Below are 22,950 nucleotides of genomic sequence, written 5' to 3'. Positions count from 1 at the left end.
CTGGAGAGGGCCTGCATCCAACGAGGGCCCAGCTGTGCTGCACCCTCGGGACCCCACATGACAGTGGCTACAGTGCACGTGGTCCCTGCACCACGTTCCTCTCCATGCCCAGGCCAGAGTGCCAGCCCAGGAGCATGTCCCTGTGTGCATTCCGTCCCCACTTGTCCACTGGCCATTCAGGACTTGATGGAGAGGGGCACGGTGGCCTGCTACCAGCCACAGGAGTCTTGTCCCAGAGGCACTGCCTAGGGTGGAGCTAGAGGCCAGGGTCAGGTCTTCCTTGCTGAACAGTGGCATTTTGTACCAAGCTGGAAATGCATCCCCATATAACAAATCCAAGATAGAGCTGATGCTGGTGGAGGGGAGGGTGCAGAGGGACCACAGCAGCAGCCTGGAGCCAGCCTGGCCACCATCCTCCAGCCCCTGGTCCTCAAGACCCTGTTGTCACCCCTTCGCCAGAAGGAGGAGCCTCCAGGAGTCACAGTCGGAGTCAGACCATAGCCCAAGCCTAGGAGATGGTCTGAAAGCCAAGTCCCGAGCCCTCTGCCCGGCTCAGAATCCCAAGACAGAACAACTCCTGGAGAAGAGCCCAGACACCACCCTCAGCCCCAGGCCTCCTCTGCTGTTCCTGCCCTGTGGCCTGACATGACCACCTCCAAGCCACCTCTGTCCCTTCCCTTCTTCCCCTTGGCTGGGAGGGTCCTTGGCAGCCTGCATGCAGCTCTAGGCCTCTCAGCACGATACCTGCCAGGCCTGGTCTGGCTAGAGCGTCAGCTTGCCTTCTCCTCCACGGACAGGCCCTGCGCTCAGCTACAAGGAAGCAAAGCAGCGGAGCACAGCAACCCAGGGATCCCACCCTTGGCTGGAAAAGGGTGATGAGACCTTGGATGGCTCTGGCCCCCCTGCTCAAGATAGACTGCTTTTAAAGCCAAAGCCCCCACCCCAAACCCTCTTGCTGTTGCTGAGAGCACACACAGGCACAGTGGGGCGCGTGGCTAGTGAGGTGGTGCAGGCTGTGGGGCTCTGTCCTTGCTGGGAGCAGCTGGGGCCACAGCTGGCAGAGGGAGAAGGAAGGGCAGCAGAGCGTTGACCTGGCTCTCTGAAAGCTGCTTCTGGTCGTGGCTCAGCCTCTGAGGAGTCAGGCAATCCCAGAGAGCCCCTTGGGGCACCAGGGACAGGAAAGGGACAGCATAGAACCACCTCGGCTTGGGAACTGGTTTCTAAAGAGAGGTGGAAGGCTCTTGGCCACCCACAGCCCCAGATTCAACGTTGAACCTGGGTCCTTGAGACCCAGGTGAGGGCTTGTCCCCACTTGTCCTGTCCATGCTGCAGGGCAGGGCTCCGGGGCTCAGGCTTGGCCACAGAGCTCTGTCTGAGTAGATCTCCCTACATCATATGCTTTTTCAAAAAGTTGGGGCCCTTGCTCTGAAATATAAATCCTGGAAACTTCTGTCACAGTCTTTTATTACTTCTGGTCTAGGCGTGAAAATAGGTTCTCTTCATCTGGCAGGAGCCCGGCACATGGCCGGGGTCTGCAGGCAGGCCTCAGGTGTCCCTGCTTTGGGTTCACATAGTGGCCTCTATCTCTGCGGGCAGGTGGCTGTGCTCTGTTTTGGAGACAGCAGATTTTAAATTGGAGCAATCCATAGAACAGGGAACCTAAGAGAATCATTATCCTGGCCAAGCAGAGAAATGAAGGTAAATAATCAGACCAATTCCTTCTCACAGTTTTGTTTTTACTAGTAAATAATTATACTATCCATTATAGTCAAAGAAACTAGCAAAAATTAGATTTTTTTATTCCCTGTTGAGTCATGAACAGTGTTACATCAAAGTCAAAGTCTGCCAGAAAGTCAAGACAGTAATAAAGACAAGTTGCTAAAAAATAAATGATAATAATGGCTAATAGGCATCACCCTCCCTCTCTCTCCCTGTGGTGCTGGCCCCTCCTGCTGGGGCCCTGCTGGCCACCTCCCCCTGGGGATCCACATCTGTCACCTCCACCCAGCACATGAGGCCTGGGGCCACACAGCTCCAAAGGGGTGGAGCTGGGACCCCACACCCCTGCCAGCGGCACCTGTTCAGTTAAGGAGCTGCAGCCTGCGTCCTCATGTCCCCACTCCCCTCCCTGCCCGCCGCGTGTCGCTCCCCTCATCCCACCCCCCTGTTCTGTGACGAAGGTCTGTCATCTGAGTCAAGCTGGGATTTACTGTCAGCACCACGGTCTCTTCACAGCTCAGTGTCACACGGCAACTGAGCTTCACAGGAAGCCACTTCCGATGCGTCACTCGGCCAGAGGATGCCTGTGAGACCGAAAATAATAGAGGGGACAGGGTGTTGGATGGGGGCTGTGGTGAGCGAGAGGCACCTTTGCGAGGACTTCCTGTGGCTTGGTGGAGGCCCAGCTCCTCTCGGGCTGGCCACCTGCTTCCTGACTGCAGCTGCGCGCAGAGCCACACAGCGCCCTTCTCTCCTCTGCCTGCGTCACAAATCGGGCCTGCCTCGAGAGTGACTTCGGAGCACCTTCCTCCTGCCTGCCTTCTCTTGAAAAGACAAAATGCAGGCACTTCCTGGGGGTCCCCCAGTGCCCAGAGCATGGTCCTTACAAACAGGCCATCTGCTGGGGCAGGGATGTGGACTCCATTTGAGAAAGTGTTCCCACAGAGATTCTGGATGATTTTACCAAACATTCTCCTTAGAGTTGGCTGTGGTCTAGACAGCCGTTGGGAGCTGTGGAATTGGGGTTGGAGGTTCTGTTCTGAGTTAAAGCCGGGTAGAAGGAGAGCAGGGTTGAATGGGCTGGGGTTTCCCTGGGGTCCTCCACACCTCTGTAGGCCTCCTCAAGCTGGACTGGGCTGTGTCTCATTTCTCAAAAGTTTGGGTCTCCTGCAGGCACGGGGCTCTGTGAGCAGGGCCAGCACAGAGGCCTGGGGCTGCTGACCACGTGAGTGCACGTGAGCACAGGTCGCAGTCACTGCCCGGCAGTGTCACCCAGATGGTGGCCTTCCTTGGGTCTGGGCCTCCCAGTGCCTCTGTGGTGGGCCTCCAGGGCAGGGACAGAGCTTACCCCCACTCAGAATGGTGAGGAAGCAGGGGCTTTGGTAAGCTCTCGTGGGGTCGTACCCTCCCAGTCTCCTCTGCGGGCGAGGGTGATGGAGGTGAAGTGCTGCCCACCCTGTGTCCATAAATGAGAGGGCGGGGGCCGGTGAGCAGCCGACACAGCACACACCCCGAGGAGCCCCTGAGCAGGGCTGGCTCTGGCCGCCTCAGCCTCCTTCCAGTCTGGGGCTTCAGTGTGTCTCACGAAGCCCGTCCCACTGACCGCGTGCTCACTGAGCTGCTCTCTTGACAGCAGGCCTGGTCTCAGCTCCTTGGTCAACCCAGGGGCTCACTAGAGCTGTCTGAGGAAGGGTCACAGGATCACTGCTTATTTGAAATTCTCCTCAAATCCCTTTTTGTTGTTGAATAGAACATGTGCTTTTCAGCAAATTGTCCAGCTTCTCCCAAAATAAAAAGAATGCAGTTATGTGTGGCTTTCTCCCTGCCCCGAAGCCCCTGGGAGCCTGTCGTCTCTGGCTCCCCCATGGGAAGCCAGCACCCATCTGCCACAGCACGAGCCTGGGCACTGCGGGGCTGCTCTGCCCTTCCCCACCAGCCACATCCCACGGCAGCCTTCGCTCAGACCACACCCCTTCAGGTTCCCCTCTGCCTCTCCCATCTGCTGTGGTGTGGCCCTGCTCCCCGAAGCCTCCACCCTGGGGGCTGACCTCACCTGGGAGCCCTGAGCAGTGTGTCTTCCTCTGACGCGCCTGGGCCCCAGTGGCTCCTGTGTCACCTGTCTCTGCACCTGGGCTGCAGCACAAGGCCTTGTGCTGTGGGCGTCTGGCACCCTCTTGGTCAGTGCTGGCCATTAGGCTGGGAGACCTTGGAGCAGAGTCATGTCACATACACCTCTCATGTTCTCCAGGAGCTTGGTGCAGCGCCGTATGTGGGGTGACCAGTGGAGCCCACACACCATGCCAGGGCCACAGCAGCTCCTGGCATCTGGGACTGGAGCTCAGATGCCTCCTGGGGACCAGCGGTCCTCTGTGGTCTGCAGGGGCATCCCAGATGCAAATCTGCCCTGTCCTATCCCAGCTTTCATTTGGGGAAGACCTAGGCTCAGAAGATGAGAGTGGGTGAGGGGTCTGTTGACCGCTGGGATTCTTGACTCCCTGGCCCAGGATCAGAGAACTCACTGGGGAGCTTCCCTACCCTCGCTCTTGGTACCATGGTTACATGTCCAGAAAACAGTGCCTCGGACACCAGCAATGCGTGTGCAGGAGCTGTTTCCACTAAGACGTCTCCTGTTTCTTTTCTAGGAGTTTCTTTTAACAGTGTTTACACTCAGATTTGGAGAGTCCTATTGCACCTGGCTGCCGACCCCTACCCAGAGGTGTCTGATCTGGCCATGAAAGTGCTCAACAGCATCGCCTACAAGGTACGTACGCTGGGTCGCTCACTGCCGCACGCGGAGCTCATTTCCAGTCATGGGAGTTCAAGCAGGAATCTCCAGGCAGTTTAAAAACACACCATCCAGGCCGGGCGCAGTGGTGCACGCCTGTAATCCCAGCAGCTCGGGAGGCTGAGGCAGGAGGATCACAAGTTCAAAGCCAGCCTCAGCAAAGGTGAGGCGCTAAGCAGCTCAGTGAGACCCCATCTCTAAATAAAATATGAAATAAGACTGGGGTGTGGCTCAGTGGTCCAGTGCCCCTGAGCTCAATCCCTGAGATTAAAAAAAAAAAAACACCTGCAAAATGCGTCAACCTGGATCATGGGATGCCTGACCTGTCCGCACGTGGCTTAGTCGTGAGGCCCTCACTGCTTCCCACACTCCTCGCATCTGTGTGCTCCGTGTTCCTCACGTCTCTGGTGCGACTGCCCCTCTCCTGGCTCTTGTGGCGAAGGACACTTCAGAGAGCTGGCTCCTGGCTTGGCTGGCTCCTGTTGTCCTCCGTTTTCAGTTTTGTGGCTGGCAGCTCCCCTCTCTCCCTCCCTCTGCTCCTGAATTTCATCTGCTCCTCTTCTCGTGCTCGAGGGAGAGCACAGGGCATGGGTTGATAGTTCTCTCTTCGGGGAGTGTAGACAGTCCCCGGTTCTTTTGTGAGTCCTGGGAATCTGGCCTGATGCCTTCTAGTTTCTTGTTGCTCTTTCTTTCTTTTCCCCTGTACTGAGGATGGAACCCAGGGCCTCATGGCAAGTGGGCAGTCCCTCCACACTGGGCCGTACCCTCAGCCCTATTTGTTTTTTACAATAGAAGGCATTTGGACCTAAAGCACGACTTCTCGTTCCTCCGGCTGTCCACGGTGCGGTCACTCCAGTAGTGTAATCACACATGTATGTCGGGTGATAATGTCCGTCTCTTTCTACCGTCCTCCCCATCCCCACAGCCCTCTCCTCCCCTCACTGCCCTCTACACAAACCAAAGTTCTTTCATTCTTCCCCCACCACCCTCCTGCTGCCCCACTATGGATCAGCATCCGCTTATCAGAGAGAACATTCAACTTTTGGTTTGGGGAATTGGCTGATTTCAGTTAGCATCCATCCTTTTACCTGCAAATGCCATCATTTCATTCTTCTTTAAGGCTGAGTAGTATTCCGTTGTGTACATGTACCACATTTTCTTTATCCATTCATTTGTTGAAGGGCATCTAGGTTGGTTCCGTAGTTTAACTATTATGAATTGAGCTGCTATAAACATTGATTTGCCTCCATCACTGTAGTATGCAGATTTTAAGTCCTTTGGGTATAAGCCAAGGAACAGGATAGCTAGGTCAATAGTTTCATTCCAAGTTTTCTGAGGTATCTCCATATAGTTTTCCATAGTGGTTGTACCAATTTGCAGTCCCATCGGCAGTGTATGAGTGTGCCTGTTTCCCCACATCCTCACCAACACTTATTATTGCTTATATTCTTGATAATTCCCATTCTGACTGGAGTGAGATGAAATCTTAGAGTAGTCTTGATTTTCATTTCTCTAATTGCTAGAGATGATGGGTATTTTTTCATGCTTGTTGATCGATTATATTTCTTCTTCTATCAAGTGTCTGTTTAGTTCCTTAGCCCATTTACTGATTGGGTTATTTGTGGGGTTTTTTGGTATTAAGTTTTTTGAGTATTTTATATATCCCAGAGATTAGTGCTGCATCACTCTCAGCCCTTTTAACTTTATTTTGAGACAGGGTCTCACTGAGTTGCTGAGGCTGGCCTTGAACTTGAATTCTTCCTCCTCAGCCTGCTGAGTAGCTGGGAATGTGGACCTGTGCCTTTTACCCCGCCTCCTGGTGTTCTTTGCCCAGCCTCAGGAGGCTGCCCCACCTATGAGCAGAAGAGTATGGAAAGCTCAGGGCCCTCCCTTAAGACCCTGGAAACTCCCCTCCCTCTTCTCTACCCAGCTAATCCCAGCGCCCACGCCTCCCTGGAGCTCAGCGTCTGCGTCCTCTCTCCCCAGAGTTCCGGGCTCACCTGGGTTTCTCTCCTCTACACTGCAGCTGGGGACTGGCTGGCAGCGGCTTGTAGGGCATATGCTGGGACCTCAGACCCAAGGTACCCAACACCTAGCATCTAAAAACAGTCGAGCAGGTCTTTCTGGTACTCTAGTTGCTTACTGAACAACTACACTCTTACCTGGCAGCTTTGCTTTTATGAATGGAGTTAGAGGTTATTTACTTTAGCATTTAAAATGTTTTTGCAACTTTTTGATAATTTCAAGCTTACAGAAAAATTGCAAGAAGAGTACAGGGAAAGGTCACCAGGTCTTACAGCTTGCTGGCACCCACTCCAGACCAGGTGCCGGTCACTGCCTCTGGCCCCAGCACAGCAAGGACCATCCTTAGGTGCTGCTTGTGAGGCCCAGGAGGACCAGGACCGAGGCTTTCAGCCCACCTGCTTGTTCCTTCCCAGCATGTCCTGCAGCCCTGCCCAGCGCCCAGCACCTGCTGGACTCCAGTTCCTGCAACTGCCCCTGCGCTGGAAGCCTGCTGCCCGCACCCCCACTCACACACCACAGCTGCTCCTGTGGCTTGAGCTCTGTCTTTCTGACAGTGGCTGTGGCTGTCCTTCAGGTGGTAGTGACAGAGCCCTGCGGCTCCCCAGTGTTCCAATGCAGTAGTCTCCAGGCCCATTTTCTCTAAAGCCACGGCAAGAACGATGCAGAAGTAAATCCTGGTCCTGGGCTCAAAAGATGTGCTCACATTTGGCACCCTAACCCTAGAAGCGTCCACTCACTGGTCAGCGAGACTTCATTCCCTTCCTCCCCAGAACTTCTCCTAGTGTCACAGCATCAGGCACCACCCTCCCAGCTGGGGAGAGCCTGCATTGTCCACTCTAGCACTCTGACCCCCTCGCTCAGTCCCTCGCCACTGGGTGACCAGCTGCAGCGGCCTGCGAGACGAGGGCATTGGCGCTGTGCTCATCACTGCCTGTGGAAAATGGCTAATCACGTTAACATTTTCATTGTTAGTAGAAACCTACTGGGTTCATTCCCTGGCAAGAAAGAAAGAAAAAGAACCAATACATGCTCCAATCATCTGATTTCTCAACTGAGAATAGGATTGCTTCAAGTAGAAAACTGTTTAAAAATGTATGTTTCATATTATGGTCTGAGACGGAGGGAGGGGAGAAAGGAAATAGGCAGGAAGAGAGGAGGAAGGGAACTTGAGGGAAGGCTGCAGGGCCCTGTGCCCAGCACCCCACCCCGTCAGCCGCAGGCCCTGGGCCCAGCGCAGCGGAAGCTTTGGCAGGCTAGGGCAGCGTGTCACGGAAGGCCTGCCCTACCACTTATCCATTCTGCCAGCCTCTGACTCAGGCTCCACCAGTAGTGCCAGAGCTCAACAGTGGGTTTGAGACATTGTTTTCACCAGGAGTGGAGGCTGAGGCGGGAGAATCACTAGTTCAAGGCCAGCCTGCACAACTTACCAGGTCTTATCTCAAAATTTTAGAAGTTGAAAAATAAAACGGGCTGGGGGTGTAGCTCAGTGGTAGAGCACTTGCCTAGAATGTGCGAGCCCCTGGGTTTTAGTCACAGAAATGGAAAAGAAGGGGTGGGGGGAAAGAATCGTTTTCACTTAAATCATTTTAAAAGCCTTGTATGGATGTTAATGAATGCTGTAAATTTAGAATTTGTGTTCAGAGAGCAGAGGCTGGCTGGCCCCCTCCTTGCCATAGCCTCTGGCACACACAGGTGTCCACGCCCTCTCTACTGTTCCTGGAGGCACAGCATGGCCTGCTGGCCAGGGCCACCCTTGCACTTCCTGGCAGCCCAGCTGCAGGCCTGGGCTTGTCACTTTGTCCCAGCTACTGTGGCTTCTTGAGTATTTTAGTCATGGAGACTCAGTGCTGCCCTGGCTAAAGCTGCCTGGATCATGTCACACTGCAATCCTGGAGCCTGGTGTTAAGCCCGCTGGCTGCTGTGACCCGACCTCTGGGAGCTGGGTGCTGCCCAGGAGCTGTCCTCCCTGCACCGCAGGAGAGGCGCAGCACCGCCACCCACCCGGGCCCTCTGAATTGTGTGCTCAGGCTGCAGCTCGGAGCCAGGAAGGCCAAGCCCCCGGGTCAAGGAGACTCAGCCTCCTAGGTGTCACCTTGCATGTAGGCAAGCTGCAGCCCCTGAGGAAATCACCTGACGTGTCCTGACCGAGTCCTGGAGTCCCCAGTAAGGTGGCATTTGGCCTCTCTGCCTGCTTGGCTGGCCTCGGGTGGCACACACCCAGTGTGCACGTGGCCACCACCCTGAAGGCACACCACAGCCGGAGCAAGATGGCCTCTCTGGGGACCCTGCAGCAGCACAGCGCCACCTGTGTGTGTGCGAGCACTGCACGTGCGTGGGTTTCCGAGTAGACACGGCTTCTGGAAGACTGGGAAGCATGAGTATTAAGGGAATTTTTCTTGTTCTCATTTTAATTTCAAGAGGCGCCTTACCTTCCGTTGCAGGAACTGAAGGGATTATATTTCATTTTTACAGAGAAATGAGCCTATTTTAGATGAATTCTGAGGCCAAATTTTGTTCATCAGAAAGCGCCTTATTACTGTGGGATGCCCCTTAGAATTCTTCATTCAAATGCAGGCGTTGAGCAGGCCTGTGTGAAAGAGCCCCCTCCCCACTACAGCCTGCTGTCAGGTTTGCAAACCCTCTTCCATGGCCCGAGGCTTGCATTTTGCTTTAGTGTTTATTACAGAAGTAGAAAGAGGAAAACAAAGACCCCAAGGAACCGGCTGTGGCTATGGCCCCAGCAACCCCTGGCATCATATGCCTGTATGGAATGTGGGCAGACCAGGTGTGTCAGAAACCAGGGGCTCATGTCCCTGACCCAGGCAAAATGTCCAAGTGGGAGGGAGACCAAGGCCTGAACCACCAGTGAGATGAAGACTGAGAAACTCAGGAAAGGTACTGGCAGGCACCGCCGAGCCTGCTGGGTCACAGCACGGCTACTCACCAAGAAGCTCCTTTTACATGGTGTTTAATTAATGGTGTTAATTTCCCTGCAGAAGCCCCCCCGGAAAGACCTTCTAAACTAAGATGCTAGGTGGGCCATGCCTGGGACCAGCTCCATGGTTCTTGGGTGGCAGCCCGGGGACCTTTCTCCCTGGGACTCTGCTATGCGCTCAAGGGCAGCCACACAAGAACAAGCACAGAGGAGGGGCTCTGGGAGCAGCAACCAGCCTGGGGTCAGCATAAGCATAGCCAGGACTCTCCTGGCTCTGAGCCTCTGCCAGCTCCTCCCACCTCCCCCCACCTCCCAGTGTTCAGGCCGTGAGGCTGGTCTTGTCCCTGGGCTGACCCTTTGGGGACATGCATTAGCGTGAGCATTAGTGGTATCACAGCCCCAGGTGGAGCGCCCTGCCTCTCCTCCTGCGAGGTCCACAAGGGAGGGAGCGAGCCAGCAGGGTGAAACTCCTTGGCCTCAGCCACACAGGGTCCTAGGTGACTCAGGGTCCCTTCCTGCAGTGTTCAGGATCTAGGGCACTGAGCTTTGAGTGTAGCGAACACGCAGTTAATGTCATACCCAGGACTTAAATTTCCAAAAGAGAAGTCTCAAGTAGTTATTCAGGAAACAGTCTGCAGGAGAACCTGTGGAGGCAGAAGCGCTGTGTCCGCGCTCTCTCCTCAGCAGTGGAGCAACAGCAGGTCTGGCTCTCGCTCAGCCTGGGGGGCTTCCAAGCCCTGCGGCGGGCTCCTGTTGAGAGTCCTTCACACGTGAATGCAGAACTCTGACGTGGAATTAGTAGGAACATTTCTGGAGCCACACTCTCCCCACATAGAGCAGCCGTGTTTTCACTGGAGTCCGAGCAGATCCAGAAGGGGGAGTCCCTGTTGTGCCACTGAGATTTCTCCCGGGGCTGTTTCTCTGCTGTGGGCCCAACTTCTGTGTCCTGTGACGGTCTGGTTAGAGAACCCCTAGAGCTGTGATGCTGGAGGCTAGAGGTGGAAGTGGGCTTCACTGCTCCTGGGGCAGGCCCCGGCGTTGCCCGGGGGGATGCATCTCCATCCTGCAGCGTCTCTGCCTGAAACCGACCTTTAACAAAGTCATGCTGCCTCTGTAAAGCTGGCTGGGCACCATGCCCTCACCTCTCACTGCTGCATGCTATGCAGGGCTCAGACCCACTGCCACAAGGGAATGTAGCTCCGGTCTTCCCAGAGGGTGCATCTGTGTGCCAGGTGACAATGACAGCAGAGCCATCAGGAAGGGCTCACACAGGGCGCTGGGTCTTACACGCCATGCCGTCTGTCCTCTACCAAGAACTTCCCAGCAAGATGCCCGCCGCATGACAGGACACGCAGGAAACCTCCCGCAGTCCCCTACTTCTGGCATATCCTCTTTCCCCACAGTGCTCACCTCCCAGGAGTGTCCACTCACACTCACCATGTGGCCTGTACCCAGCCACGTAACCAGTGCCAAACGTGGACACACTGGGATGAGAGCAGAAGAGAGCTCCATCCGAGCATGAAGCCTGCTCACCTAGGCCCTGGGAGCCTCCCCCGCCCCCATTCAGGTCCACCTGTCAGAATCAGAAAATGATTCAAAATGGGGCCTCACAGCCGCAACCCAGGTGTGAGCAGCATCGAGCCTTCTACAGGCTGCACTCGGCAGAGCTGAGGGCCACGGGCTCCCACAGGGGCTCCCCAGGAGCTGCCAGGAACAGAGGCAGAGGGGCACCTGGGCTGCAAGTCATGGTTCTAAAGTCCCCTGCAGCCCGCCCACAGTCGAGTTCCCCTGCTCTGGGCTCGAGAGAGGGCTGGGGATTTGTGGAGGTCTGCTGTCAACCTCTGAAGCTTCATAACCCCATTACCTCCCACTGTTTCTCCAGAAATTTTCAGAAGACACATATCACACATATGATTTAATTTTAAATTTCTTTTCTCATTTTAACTTATGAAATCATGGCTGTCAGGTTTTGCAGGGTATGTGTGCCGCAGAATTGACTGAATGATTTAAATACAAAATCAAAACAAATTCACGAAGAACACACATTACTCTTAAATCATGAGAAACAGCCTTCAAGAGCCAGTCTTGGCTCCTTTTTCCTGCTGGTTCCATCATTTTTATATATATTTGTACCTGGATTGAACTCAGGGGCACTTGTTCACTGAGCCATATCCCCAGCCCTATTCTGTATTTTTTTTGAGAGACAGTTGCTTGGCACTTCACTTTTGCTGAGGCTGGCTTTGAACTCGTGATCCTCCTGCCTCAGCCTCCCTAGCTGCTGGGATTACAGGTGTGGCCATGAGCCCAGCAAAGCCGAGGGTTTTTTACTGGGAAATGTCGACGCTATTTAAATAAAGACCATTATGGTTGTTTTGACTTATGTCTACTGGCGGAACTGTAGGAACAGCATTCCTGATGGCAAGTCGAGTTTTTCAGAGACCTGAGGCCAGGAGGGCCCCCAGAACAAAGCCCTCGCGGTGGGGGCTCTTGTCTTCTGGCTTGACGTCTGCCCAACCTCCAGAGGCAGCCTGGCATAGCTGGCTCTCAGCGGGTATCCTGATGAGGGTCAGTGGGCCCGTCCTCCTGACCAAGAAGACACCAGCCGCCCTGGGTGGGCAGCAAGGTGGCTGCACCCAAGTGCCTTTGCCACCTGGTTCCCAGCAAATGGCGGGTTCCATACCTGCACAAGGTCCACTGAGAATCGAGCAGGACCACCGCCCCAGATGCCACATCCCAGCTGGCGCAAAGCTTCCTGTGTTGGAATTTAAGCCCAGCAAACGTTTTTGGAAGGACACTTGCAGAACCTATGACCTTCTCTTCATCCGTAGAGCTACATTTGAAAAGCTATTTTGGGTAGCCCCTGAACATGGGAATGACAGGCTGTGGTGACATTCTCTCCTTGAGTGCAGATGACCACAGGGACGTCACTTGGGACTCGGGGTTGTGCCGAGCTGCCCTCCCAGGCCCTTGACGAGGGAGATCTTAAGGAGGTTGTACGGTCACAGCCCGGTAGCAGGCCAGGGCAGGAGACCCCATTTGCCCCTGGAGGCAGAGGAGTGCCGCAGGCCTTACACCCTCCCGGCCTCCGCCATCTTCTGGACCCTGAGCACAGGAGGCACCGGCAGTCACACAGCAGCTGTGCTCATGGGCTGCCCTGGTGGTGGCCACCCCAGAGCCCACCTGGGCAGCACATACTGATAAGGTGCTCCCTGACCCTCATTGCCCTGCCTGGCCCTGAAAGCCCCCACGGCTCCTGCACAAGGGCTGGTGGACTCTAGGGAGGAGGCGGAGGTGGCCGTGTACGGTCCTGAAGGTGCCCCGTGGTCTGCCTCAAGAACGTCATACAGACCACTCCCCAGCCCTACCCCGACCCCCCAGGCGGAGCCCGCCATTTCTAGATGAGCATCAGCTTTTCTTGGTCCGGGGCATTGCTCTTGGGGGCTGATGGGGGCCTTCTGTTGGGGTTTCAGATTTCCTCAGCCAAAAGCCTTTTCCACCATCGTGAAGCAACACACAAACAGCCACCAACCTCGTGCGCCTGTGGCATCAGAGGCTGTTGCCTTTCGACCCCCACATCACACGTCCTTTCTTTCAGGCCACAGTGAATGCCCGGCCCCAGCGCATCCTGGACACCTCCTCTCTGACCCAGTCGGCACCGGCCAGCCCCACCAACAAGGGCATGCACATCCACCAGGTCGGGTAAGTGGCCTGGGGCCAGCTTCTGTGCCAGCTGAGGGTCCAGCGCCCTGCCACTGCTAAGCCCCCCTCTCTCTCCCCCTCGCTGCCCTGTGTTCTGCCTCCCCGCCCTCCCTGCTCCCGGGCTCCTCCCGTACTCCATCTCCCCCACGCCCCACATCTGTCTCACTTGAGCCCTTCCTAGAAGTAGCCCTGCCTCAGGAGCCTTGTTCTGCACATAGCAGGACTTGAGAGAGGAACTCAGCCTGATTTATTGGCCTTCGGGATCTCACCAGGGACCTAGTTCCCCACGTGGGTGGCGGCAGAGTGGCTCTGCCCTGCCACACCAGAGCAGTGTTCACCCCCAGAGGCAGCGGGGGTCCTGACTGCCCCGGCGCAAGCAACCTCAGGCTCCTCCCAGCAGGCCTGCTCCGGGCTCAGTCACCCATCCTCTCTGCTGTGCGTGTCCAGCAAGTGCCTGCTCCAGCAGCTGCCCAAAGACGGCAGTCGCCACGTTAGCAGCATCTGTGGCAGGGAGTCTTGTCGCCGAGTGGTGGCCCTCCATAAAGCTCACCGTCGGCTTTTCTCCCAATGCAGAGGCTCCCCGCCAGCATCCAGCACCAGCAGCTGCAGCCTGACCAATGATGTGGCCAAGCAACCAGTCAGCCGGGACCTGCCTTCAGGCCGCCCGGGCACCACGGGCCCCCCAGGGACGCAGTACACCCCTCACTCCCACCAGTTCCCCCGGACACGGAAGATGTTTGACAGGGGTCCAGATCAGGTGAGAAGGCTGTGCCTCCTGTAGCTCTGACCTCAAGCACCGAGCATCCTGACCGGGTGGAGGGCTTGGCCTCTGGTGGGCAGGGCAGGGCGAGGCCTCGGGTTTGGGTCCTGGCATTCTCGCTGTGCCCCCCTCTGCCCTCAGCCTGGTTTCCCCCATCTTGCCCCCGAGTCCTGGCGACCCCACAGTACAGCACTAGCTTGAGCTGACCTGCCGTTCCCTTTGTTGGGTGAGCAGCGACGCCTCCTCTCGGGTGGCAGCTGCTCTGGTGTGGTGCTGGGGGCTGTCTGCTTCCCATGAACCTTCAGTTACTCCACACACAGCTCCCTGCTCCTCTTTCCTCAGCGGAAAGGAGATCCGGTGGGTGAGTCCGTGCTTTCCCTCCAGGCTGAGAGCCATGGGAGTGTGGCTGACCCAGGCCTCCTGTCTTGTCCAGGCTGTTTGCCACTTTCTCATCAAGGACAGGAGGACCAAAGAAGGGTGTGGAGGACGTGCTGAGGGCATCTGGCTGCCCCAGGCGCACTCAGTGCTGAGCACCTCTCTGCAGCTGGCCCTCTCATTGTTGTCCAGGGGGCACCGGAGTCCCTGCCTTGCAGGTTGGCCCTGGACCCAGACTTACCTTGTGGTGACCGGCAGTTCTCCGTGTCAGTGCTCAGCCTTCTGGCTGGGCCCTGATGCCAGCTGGGGGCAGAGAGGTGCAGCAGCGTGGTGGTCCCCACCTGACCCATCCTGGGGCTCACCAGAGCCAAAGCCACTGCTCTCCAGGAAGTGGGCACCTCTCACGGCCCCACCCAGGCTCCTCTGTGCCAGGAGGGATGTGAGTGGCCTAAACCCACCCCAGCACCGGGGCGCCAGGGGACTGCTGCAGCCTTCCCCACAGGGCCGCCCTGCACCTGGTGGACAGAGCCAGAGCGCAGGGCTCATAGCGGCCCCTGGCATCAGGGCACAGAGGTCAGCAGCCCAGCCCACCCACACCCAGTTGGGCTCAGCCAGGGGAGCAGCCCTGGCCAGGCACTGAGGAACTGATAAACCATGTGAGGCCCACCTGCCCCTCAAAGCCAGCCATGGGAATTGGCCCAGGAGAAGGGCCGTGGCTCTACTGGCCAAACCAGGGGCAGCAGGGCAGATGCCAGTCCTGCTTCTCACCCAGACCCCCAGTTCCTATCCAGACGGTCAGGGATACCTGGTCACCAGGATGCCCAAGTGAGAAGGAGGCAGAGGGACCGTCCCTAGCAGTCATGCCCAGATGTCCATGACCTCTGTCCCTAGCCAGGACCTCCCACAGGCATGTGGGGAGGGAGGGACAGTGAGACTGCTCCTTCCTTTCCCGGCTAACCCCCCCTTTCCTGATGCCCTGAAGACCGCGGATGATGCCGATGATGCCACTGGACACAAGAGCTTCGTCTGTGCTGCCATGCAGACGGGCTTCTGCGACTGGAGCGCCCGCTACTTCGCACAGCCTGTCATGAAGGTGCGTCCCCAGCGCGGGCGGTTCCAGAGCCTGACCTCCACTCTTTCCCAGTGATCCTGGCAGCCAAATCCTTGTCCTGCCCCTGTCCCCTGGCCCAGGGGGGGCCCTCTGCTGCCCCAGCCTTGCTGCTGGCCTCTGTGACTCCTTCGTGCCACATTGGTGGCCTTTGGAGGTGGTGCCCATTGCTGTCACGGTGGGTGCTTGAGCAGCAAGACAGAACAGCCCCAGGAGCAGGCTGTGCTTCCCTCCTGTCCTCTCAGGGAGGAGCAGGCTGTCTTGCCACAGTCCCAGGCCACAGGTGTCACTCCATCCTCATTGGTAAGGCCACACAACTTCCAAGGGCCATGCTTGATGACATTGCACTCTGGGGATGCTAAGACCGCGCTAGCTGGACCAGTACCAGCACGTTCGGGCTTGTTCCTCAGGACCAGCTTTGGAGTCTGATTCAACTCCAGCCATAGCATAGATGTGTCCTGTGTTCACGGTGGCTCTGTGGCTGTTGGTTCAAGCCCCCTTCCCACGCAGGAGGAACAGGGTCTACCAACAGCATGACCTCCAGTGTGACGGTCCCCGTGAGCATAGAGCACATTCCTGGACTTCTCCCCTTCCTTCCTGTGGCCGTCTGAGAACGAAGGGTGCATCTTGTTCTCTGACCAGCTAGATGCCTGCCTGGCTTCTGCGCCAGCGCTGGGCCCAGCTCCACACTGCTCCCCTCTCACCCCAGTTGACCTGACACATGCCTAAAACACAGTCTCATGGGGCTGGGTTGTGGCTTAGCAGTAGAGCGCTTGCCTAGCACACATGAGGCACTAGGTTCGATCCTCAGCACCACATATAAAAGAAAACAAATAAATCAAAATAAAAAATATTTTTTAAAAACTACAGCCTCACCATTAGCACCTGTGGTGGCAGCAAAGCCCCAGCCCCTGGAGCCCCTTGCTGAGGGAAGCAGGGTACACTATTCCATTTCTAAACGGAGAGTGTAAAATGGCCGAGTCGTTCCAAAAAGAAGCTCCACAGTCAGCATCGGAAGCCCCCGGCAGCCGTTCCCCTCAACCTGCGGCTGGTTTGCTTAGGTGCTACCTTACGAAAATCATCAGAGACGCAGTAGGTCCCTGTACCACTCAGGAATGGAACTGGGATCCACTTAGTGTTCAGTAAGGTTGAATGGCTGAAAAGTACATGTTTGGTGAGCTTTGTAAGTAATGGCATAAGGAAATGCTCATGATAAAATTTGGGGGAAAAAAAGCAGGCCAAAACCTAGCCCTTGCTGTGCATGCGGCACCTGAGTGCGAGCTCCCAGAGGGCCGGTCGGCATGGCCTGGAGGCGCTGAGCTGGTTTCTGCCTCGCACATTCCTGCCTTCTGCAGTTTGTACTGAGCATGAAGCTGCCCTGTGTCCAGGGCGGTCCTAGAGAAACCCACCCTGACTGCAAGTGCAGCCTGTGCTGCAGTGACACACGGGCTGGGGCGGTCTGGCTCAGCGCCTTGGCCGTCAGCACAGGTATGTGCAGCGGGGAAAGTGAGAGGCAGGACAGGAAGGAGAAAGCAGGCACTGGAACTTACAGAGTGAACACCCACGCGAGTCATGAGCAAGCAGGGTAGCCAGTTAGACCCGGCGTGGACAGAGAGCCGTCCTTAGAGCCATGGTGGCACAGTTCAGAAGCCAGCACGCTTACCTGTAGCAGAGGTTGGCTTCCTGAAACGGGCCTGGGGGGGTGGCGACTTCTGGAAGGCAGCTGAGGACCTGGAGGCCTGCCCTTATTACTGCACGGTGGTGGTGGATGTGGTGGCCGTGGTGGCCGTGGTAGTGGCCGTGGTGGCCGTGTGGTGATTTCTGGAAGGCAGTGAGCAGCTCTTCAGGAAGTGCTTGGATGATGCCTCTTCTCCATCATCGACGTAAGATGAAGGAGGAATGGTCTAGGTGCCCAGAGCATGTTTCTCCTGAACTTGGGATAAACTGACGTTTTCCGAAGGGCTGGCTTTTCTCCTGGGCACCAAGGAGCGGGGGCCGCCTCAGCGCGCAGCAGCAGGGCAGGGCAGGTTCCCAGCAGTGAGGGCTGTACAGCGACTGGTCCTGCCAGGAGTGCTTCCCGCAGCAGTGCTGAGCGCTGCTCCCGTGCACCTGAGGCCAGTGTCCACCCTGTGACCATCACCAGCTGCAGGAGTGTCTGAGTTCCCTCCCACGGGAGGTCAGAGGCTTGGACATTGCAGATGAGAGTAGCTGAGGGGCCCCTTCAGGACTCCTGCTCCACTCAGAGGCAGCAGGCAGTAGTTGTGGAATAAGTAAGCCGCTGTTTTCCTCTGACCCTGCCAGGTATGCGAACACACGCTGTCAGTGGGTGCAGCTTGAAATGACCGCTGTCCAGTCCTGGTTGAGAGCACAGTCACCCTCATTGTCAGTGTGTCCATCACACCTTGGCAACCAAAGTCTTAGGGCTAGGGACCAATGTGGCTTTCCTTCACAAGGATTAGAAACCTTTCTGACTGCACAAGAGGGAGCGGGGCATTTTTTATCTTGTGATTTTTACAGGAATATTTTCTACTTTCTCTGAATGGTAGGCTTTTGGGCATTCTTTTTATTAATTTAATTTATCATCTAGTGGCATGTTTGTGTAATAAAATGCATTAAGAGCTTTTTTTAGTTGCCTGCTTCTTCACAGGTAAACTAAAAATAGGGCTTTTGTGTGTGTGTGTGTGTGTGTGTGTTTAGCTGTTGATGGACCTTTATTTTATTCATTTATTTATACACGGTGCTGAGAATCAAACCCAGTGCCTCACACGTGCTAGGCAAGTGCTTCACCACTGAGCTGCAGCCCCAGCCAAATAAAAATAGTTCTAAGGCCAAGATTGGATCAAGAGGAGTGGGGAACCCAAACCCCAGACTACATCAGACTGCGTACAGAACTGAGCATTCACCAGGGAACAAGATGTGGCCCACGGTGACAGCAGGGTGTCCAGATGGCGAGTGGGATGAGGACCCAGGACGTGGCCCCCGTGGCAGCTCCTACCGGGCTCTCACCACTCGGATCAGTTCCTTACAGGTCTGTGCCACCAGAGGACCTTGTTGTGGCGTGGCTCACCTTCAGCTGAAGAGGCAGCTTTCCTCCCCGCAGCGTGGTCTGTCAAAGCTCGTGCCTACCACAGGACCACAGAGCCCAGTTAAAAACTGTCTGCTCTCTGCTTAGAGAAAAAGATGTATTGAATTTTGTTCTGATTATAAAAGTAATATGACTTTTTTTTTCTCAGTTGGCAGATTTCAAAGATTGATTCTATCCCAAGGTTGGTTCACAAAGGGGCAGGGCCACAGGTGCCCTGGTGCTGTGGCTATGTGGGCAACGCCGCCTCCACAGCAGCACTTGGCCACGGCTGTCAGAATCGTGAAAGAGCCCACACGGGGTGCACGCCTGTGATCCCAGTGACGGGGCAAGTTGAGGCCTGCCTGGGCAACCTAGACCCCATCTCACATGTTTTTAAAAGGATTGGTAGTGTAGCTCAGTGGTAGAGCACCCTGGGTTCAGTCCCCTGTGCTGCCAAAAAAAAAAAAAAAACAGGAGGAGAGAAAGACTTGCCAGTGGGCATGCTCTCAAAACCAGCAGTCCTGCTCTGAGGACTTAAAACCTCTGAGATACATGTGTACTAACATCTGCCCAAAGACACTCACCACATTTGGATTTGCGTTGCTTGTAATAGCTGGCTCAGCAGAGACTGGAGAAGAGCCACAGGGTCACCTCAAGCCATTCATGGTAAGAACTCACCAGCTAGGAGTAAAGGACACCCGCCCAGCAGCGCTCATCAGGGCACTCTCAGCACAGGGCTAGGTGCTTATTCTCTAAAATCAGGGGCAAGGCCAGGCCATCTTATCCCACCATTTAATAGCCTACCAGAGGTCCTGGACTGTCGGGAGGCATAGAAGGAAACACATGCTTGCAGATAGGAAGGGTAGAAAGAACCCTCTCTGTTCTCAGATGTTATTTGTGTCTAAAAAGTTACAGATAATCTACAAAAGGAGCTGTGGTGAGTTTAGTAAAAGTTTGCAGAATACAGGCATTAGGTATGATCCATGGCATTTCTGTAACAAGTAACCAGTACTGCTTACAAAAAGCTCCAAAACAGTACCATTTGTAAAAGCACCACAAAAACCTAGGTAGAGATTTAAAAGGAAATCCATATGCTAAAATTGATGAACACTGATGAAAGAAATCAGAGAAGACCTGAATAAGTGGGGACCATGTACATGGACCTGAAGACGGTGATGTGGAGATGCCAGAACTCCCTCGGCTGATGGTAGACGCAGGCCGTCCTAGTCGACATTCTAATGAAATTTTTAAAAAATTGACAAGCTTATTATGAAATCTGTAGGAAACAGCAAAGAAACTAAAATAACCTTAGAACCTTGAAATTGAAGGAGAATTAGATGCTTCACACTCTGATATCAAGACCCTGTGTAAAGTTGATCAGGACAGTGTGGGATTGGGGCGAAACAGACACATAGATGAACAGGACAGAACCGAGAGGCCAGAAGTAGATCTGCACAGACATGTTCAGTTGACTCTCAAGGAATGTGTGAAAACAGTGCCGTTCAATGAAGTTTTCAGCAAGCAGTGCTATAGTCCCAAGAAAGGGCTTCGCTCCACACTTCACCCCTGCACACCAGCTACACAAAGTGAACACCCCAACTGCAAGACTCCTGACCTTAGAACCTCTAGAAGGAACAAGAGAACCTTCCTGACTTTGCATTAAGATACAGGAGGCATAAGCCACACGGTCTAGTGGCACATTGAACTGCATCAAAATCAAACACTAGCTTTGAAACATACCATTGAGAAAAGGAAAGACAGGCAATGACTGAAAACTGCCAAGCATATGTCTGACACAGACTTGCATGTGGTATGCATAAGAACTCTCAGAATCCCACAATTGGGAAAACGCAGCCCAGTTAAAGAATGGTGGCGAAAGACTTGCATGGCCCTTGCCCAGGTGAGACACACAAGTGGCAGATGATCACACGGAGGACCACCGCAGGACTGACCTGCACTCGAGGCAAGATTGGACTAGCCAGGGATGGGAAGCCACTGGCGTGCCCCTTCTTGGCCAACACGGGTGTGTAGGCACTTGGGGGACATTTGGCTGCTTCTCATAAAGTTAGGAGCACACCCCAGCAACCCACAGAGGAACCTAAGAAGTTCATGCAGAAACCTACATGTGGATCTCACAGTGGCCATGTACATTGTCACCAAAGCTAGAAGCAACTCAGACGCGCACCCCCGGCAGACAGAGGAGCCAACACAGCCATGCGAGGGCCACCAGTCAGCAGAGAGTCCCAGAGGGCTGCTGGTACGCACAGCAGCGGGGCCATCACAGGTCCCAATGGAGTGGTCCCTTCACAGGGCTCCCGGAACAGGCACAACGGGGTTTGGAAATCAGGCCAGGGGTTGCCAGGGCCTGGGGCTGAAGGGAGGTCTCGTTAGGGATGCAGGAACTCTCTCTGTCCTGAGCAGCGGGTGGTTCTAGGATCCTGGCATTTGCAAAACCCACAACTGTCTAGAGGAGGTGCATTGGATCTCTGTGAGCCGCACTCTAGGGGGTAGGCGCTCTCTTCTCTTACGCAAGGGCATACTTAAGGAAAAGCATAGCCAGTGAGGTCAGGGCCCTTGTTGGGTATAGACGTCCTGCGCTCCAGGGGTCCGACAGGCCCCCTCCAGCAGTGCTCCTGGAGGGGGCTCAGGCAGGACGTGGAGTCAGTGGGCACTGCTGCCTGCTACAGCTACAAACACACTGTGTGGCTTCTTGTAAAGGATGGAGGGTTGGAACTGGGTCACGTGCTCCCCCATGTCTGCTGTGTCGACCTGGGGCTCAGCCCCTGGAAAAGCACCAGTGTCCTTCCAGCAGGTTCCTCTCCCCTGAGCTTTACCCGAGCCTCGCCACTCTCCACAGTCCTGTTCCTGTTCTGAATTGAGCCTTTTTTTTATTATTATTATTTTTGGTTGTTGATGAACCTTTGTTTTATTTGCTTATTTATATGTGGTGCTAGGAATCGAACCCAGTGCCTCACACGTAGGAGGCAAGCACTCTGCCACTGAGCCACAACCCCAGCCCTTGAGCCTTTTTAAATGCAAAGGTCTGAAAATGAGACCCAGCTCCAAGATGTGCAGGTTCTCCTGCCAGGACCCTTTTGTGACATGCCCCCGGTTGCTGCCCCACAGCCTTCTGGGACCCCTCATCTTCCTCAGATCACAAGCCCAAGGGTTTCTATTTGGTTTTCCCATTTTTTGCAACCGGAAAGGAGCTGGCTTCCTGGCTTTCAGCTGTCGCACCTCCGTGGGAGGCTGCGGAACTGTAATTGGTTTCTGTCTGAGAAGAAGCCAAGAGGTGCCAAAGTCGGTGGTGTCATGATCCTAATCACGTAGCACTGTTCCGCCACCCACAGCCCCCAGGAGCTCTGAGGGGCGGGGGACATTGCTCCTCCACTCCTGTTTACCAGAGCGCTTTCTCCCAGAGGGACACAGAGGAAGAGGGACAGCAGGGATTAAGAACCACCACAAAGGACAATAATCTCTTGGCCAACTTCCTCTTTTCTGTCCTGAAGAGTCCCCAGCAGTTGGTGCCACTGTCCTCAGAGCGCCCTCTGTCGCCTCCCATCTCTCTGCCCACCCACCGTCACCCTGCCTCTCCCTGCACCTCCTCTGTCCTTTCTTACCCTCCATCTGTGGGCCTGCAGGCTCCCCTCTGAGGGCTCGCCCGGGGGAAGCTGCAGTCTGGGGCCTGGAGACTCTCCATGCCACTGGTTGGAGATGGCCTGGCCACCTCAGATGCACTCCAGGTGCCCCCACCACAGAGAGCTGGTCAGGGGCCTGGAACTCGGTCCCCTCAGGTCCCCGCAGCACCTACTAGACCTCCTTCTCCAGTTTGCTCCTGGAGAAACGAGAGCTGCATCGCGGAGCCGCTCCTCGCCGCCTCTGCACGGGCTTCACGCGTTTTCCAGGTTTTTCCTTGTTATTGCTCTACCTATCTGGTCATTTGTTATTTTTTTTTTCCGAATAAGCTCTGGATTGTCATAAAAGAAACCCACTGTTATGAATCCACAACCCACCCCTGCCATCCTGGGGCCGTTCCTCGGCCGGCCCGAGCCAGGGAGCCCTGGGTACCTCTTCCTGTTGCTGGGTTTGGATGTCCTCCTTTTTGTTGTTGCTTTTTTTGTTGGGTTTATGTTTTGGATTTTCAAGAAGAAAAAGAAACATGGTGATAAAATGCTGGAGAACAAGCCGTGGGCCGCCTGCCCACACAGGGACGCCAGGCAGAGAGAGCTGCCGCGTGGTCATCGAGAGCCACCCAGCCTCCTGTGTTCTCTGTGTGTGGCTTTCCCACTGCTGGGCCATGCACACAGGGACACAAGCCTGGCCATCTTGCTCAGTGCCCTTTATCCTCGCACTTCTCCTCAGGAGCACTTTCAGAATGACACACATGTGCTCTTGACCCGCATGGCCGTCCTGACTGCCCTGGCTGCTGTGGGAGGCCTGCCTCTGCTCCCTGAGCCACCAGGAGACAGGCTTTGATCCC

The 22,950-nt window shown here is 55.4% G+C and overlaps 1 protein-coding gene across 2 annotated transcripts in view; it reads left to right on the top strand.

The window, feature by feature from the left end:
- The window catches only part of Rptor (regulatory associated protein of MTOR complex 1), a 339,912-nt gene that overhangs the window by 297,909 nt on the left and 19,053 nt on the right, over positions 1 to 22,950 (top strand). For both annotated transcript variants that reach the window (XM_046463332.2, XM_046463333.2), the window contains 4 exons: positions 4,362 to 4,480; positions 13,060 to 13,163; positions 13,737 to 13,920; positions 15,281 to 15,391. In XM_046463332.2, coding sequence (XP_046319288.1) covers positions 4,362 to 4,480; positions 13,060 to 13,163; positions 13,737 to 13,920; positions 15,281 to 15,391 — 518 coding nt within the window. The remainder of the gene's footprint in view (positions 1 to 4,361; positions 4,481 to 13,059; positions 13,164 to 13,736; positions 13,921 to 15,280; positions 15,392 to 22,950) is intronic.

Source organism: Marmota monax, unplaced genomic scaffold, assembly GCF_021218885.2.
Source record: "Marmota monax isolate L192 unplaced genomic scaffold, Marmota_monax_Labrador192_F-V1.1 WCK01_AAM20220418_F8-fsc00220, whole genome shotgun sequence".
Classification (NCBI taxonomy): domain Eukaryota; kingdom Metazoa; phylum Chordata; class Mammalia; order Rodentia; family Sciuridae; genus Marmota; species Marmota monax.
This window is presented reverse-complemented; position numbering and strand designations above follow the sequence as displayed.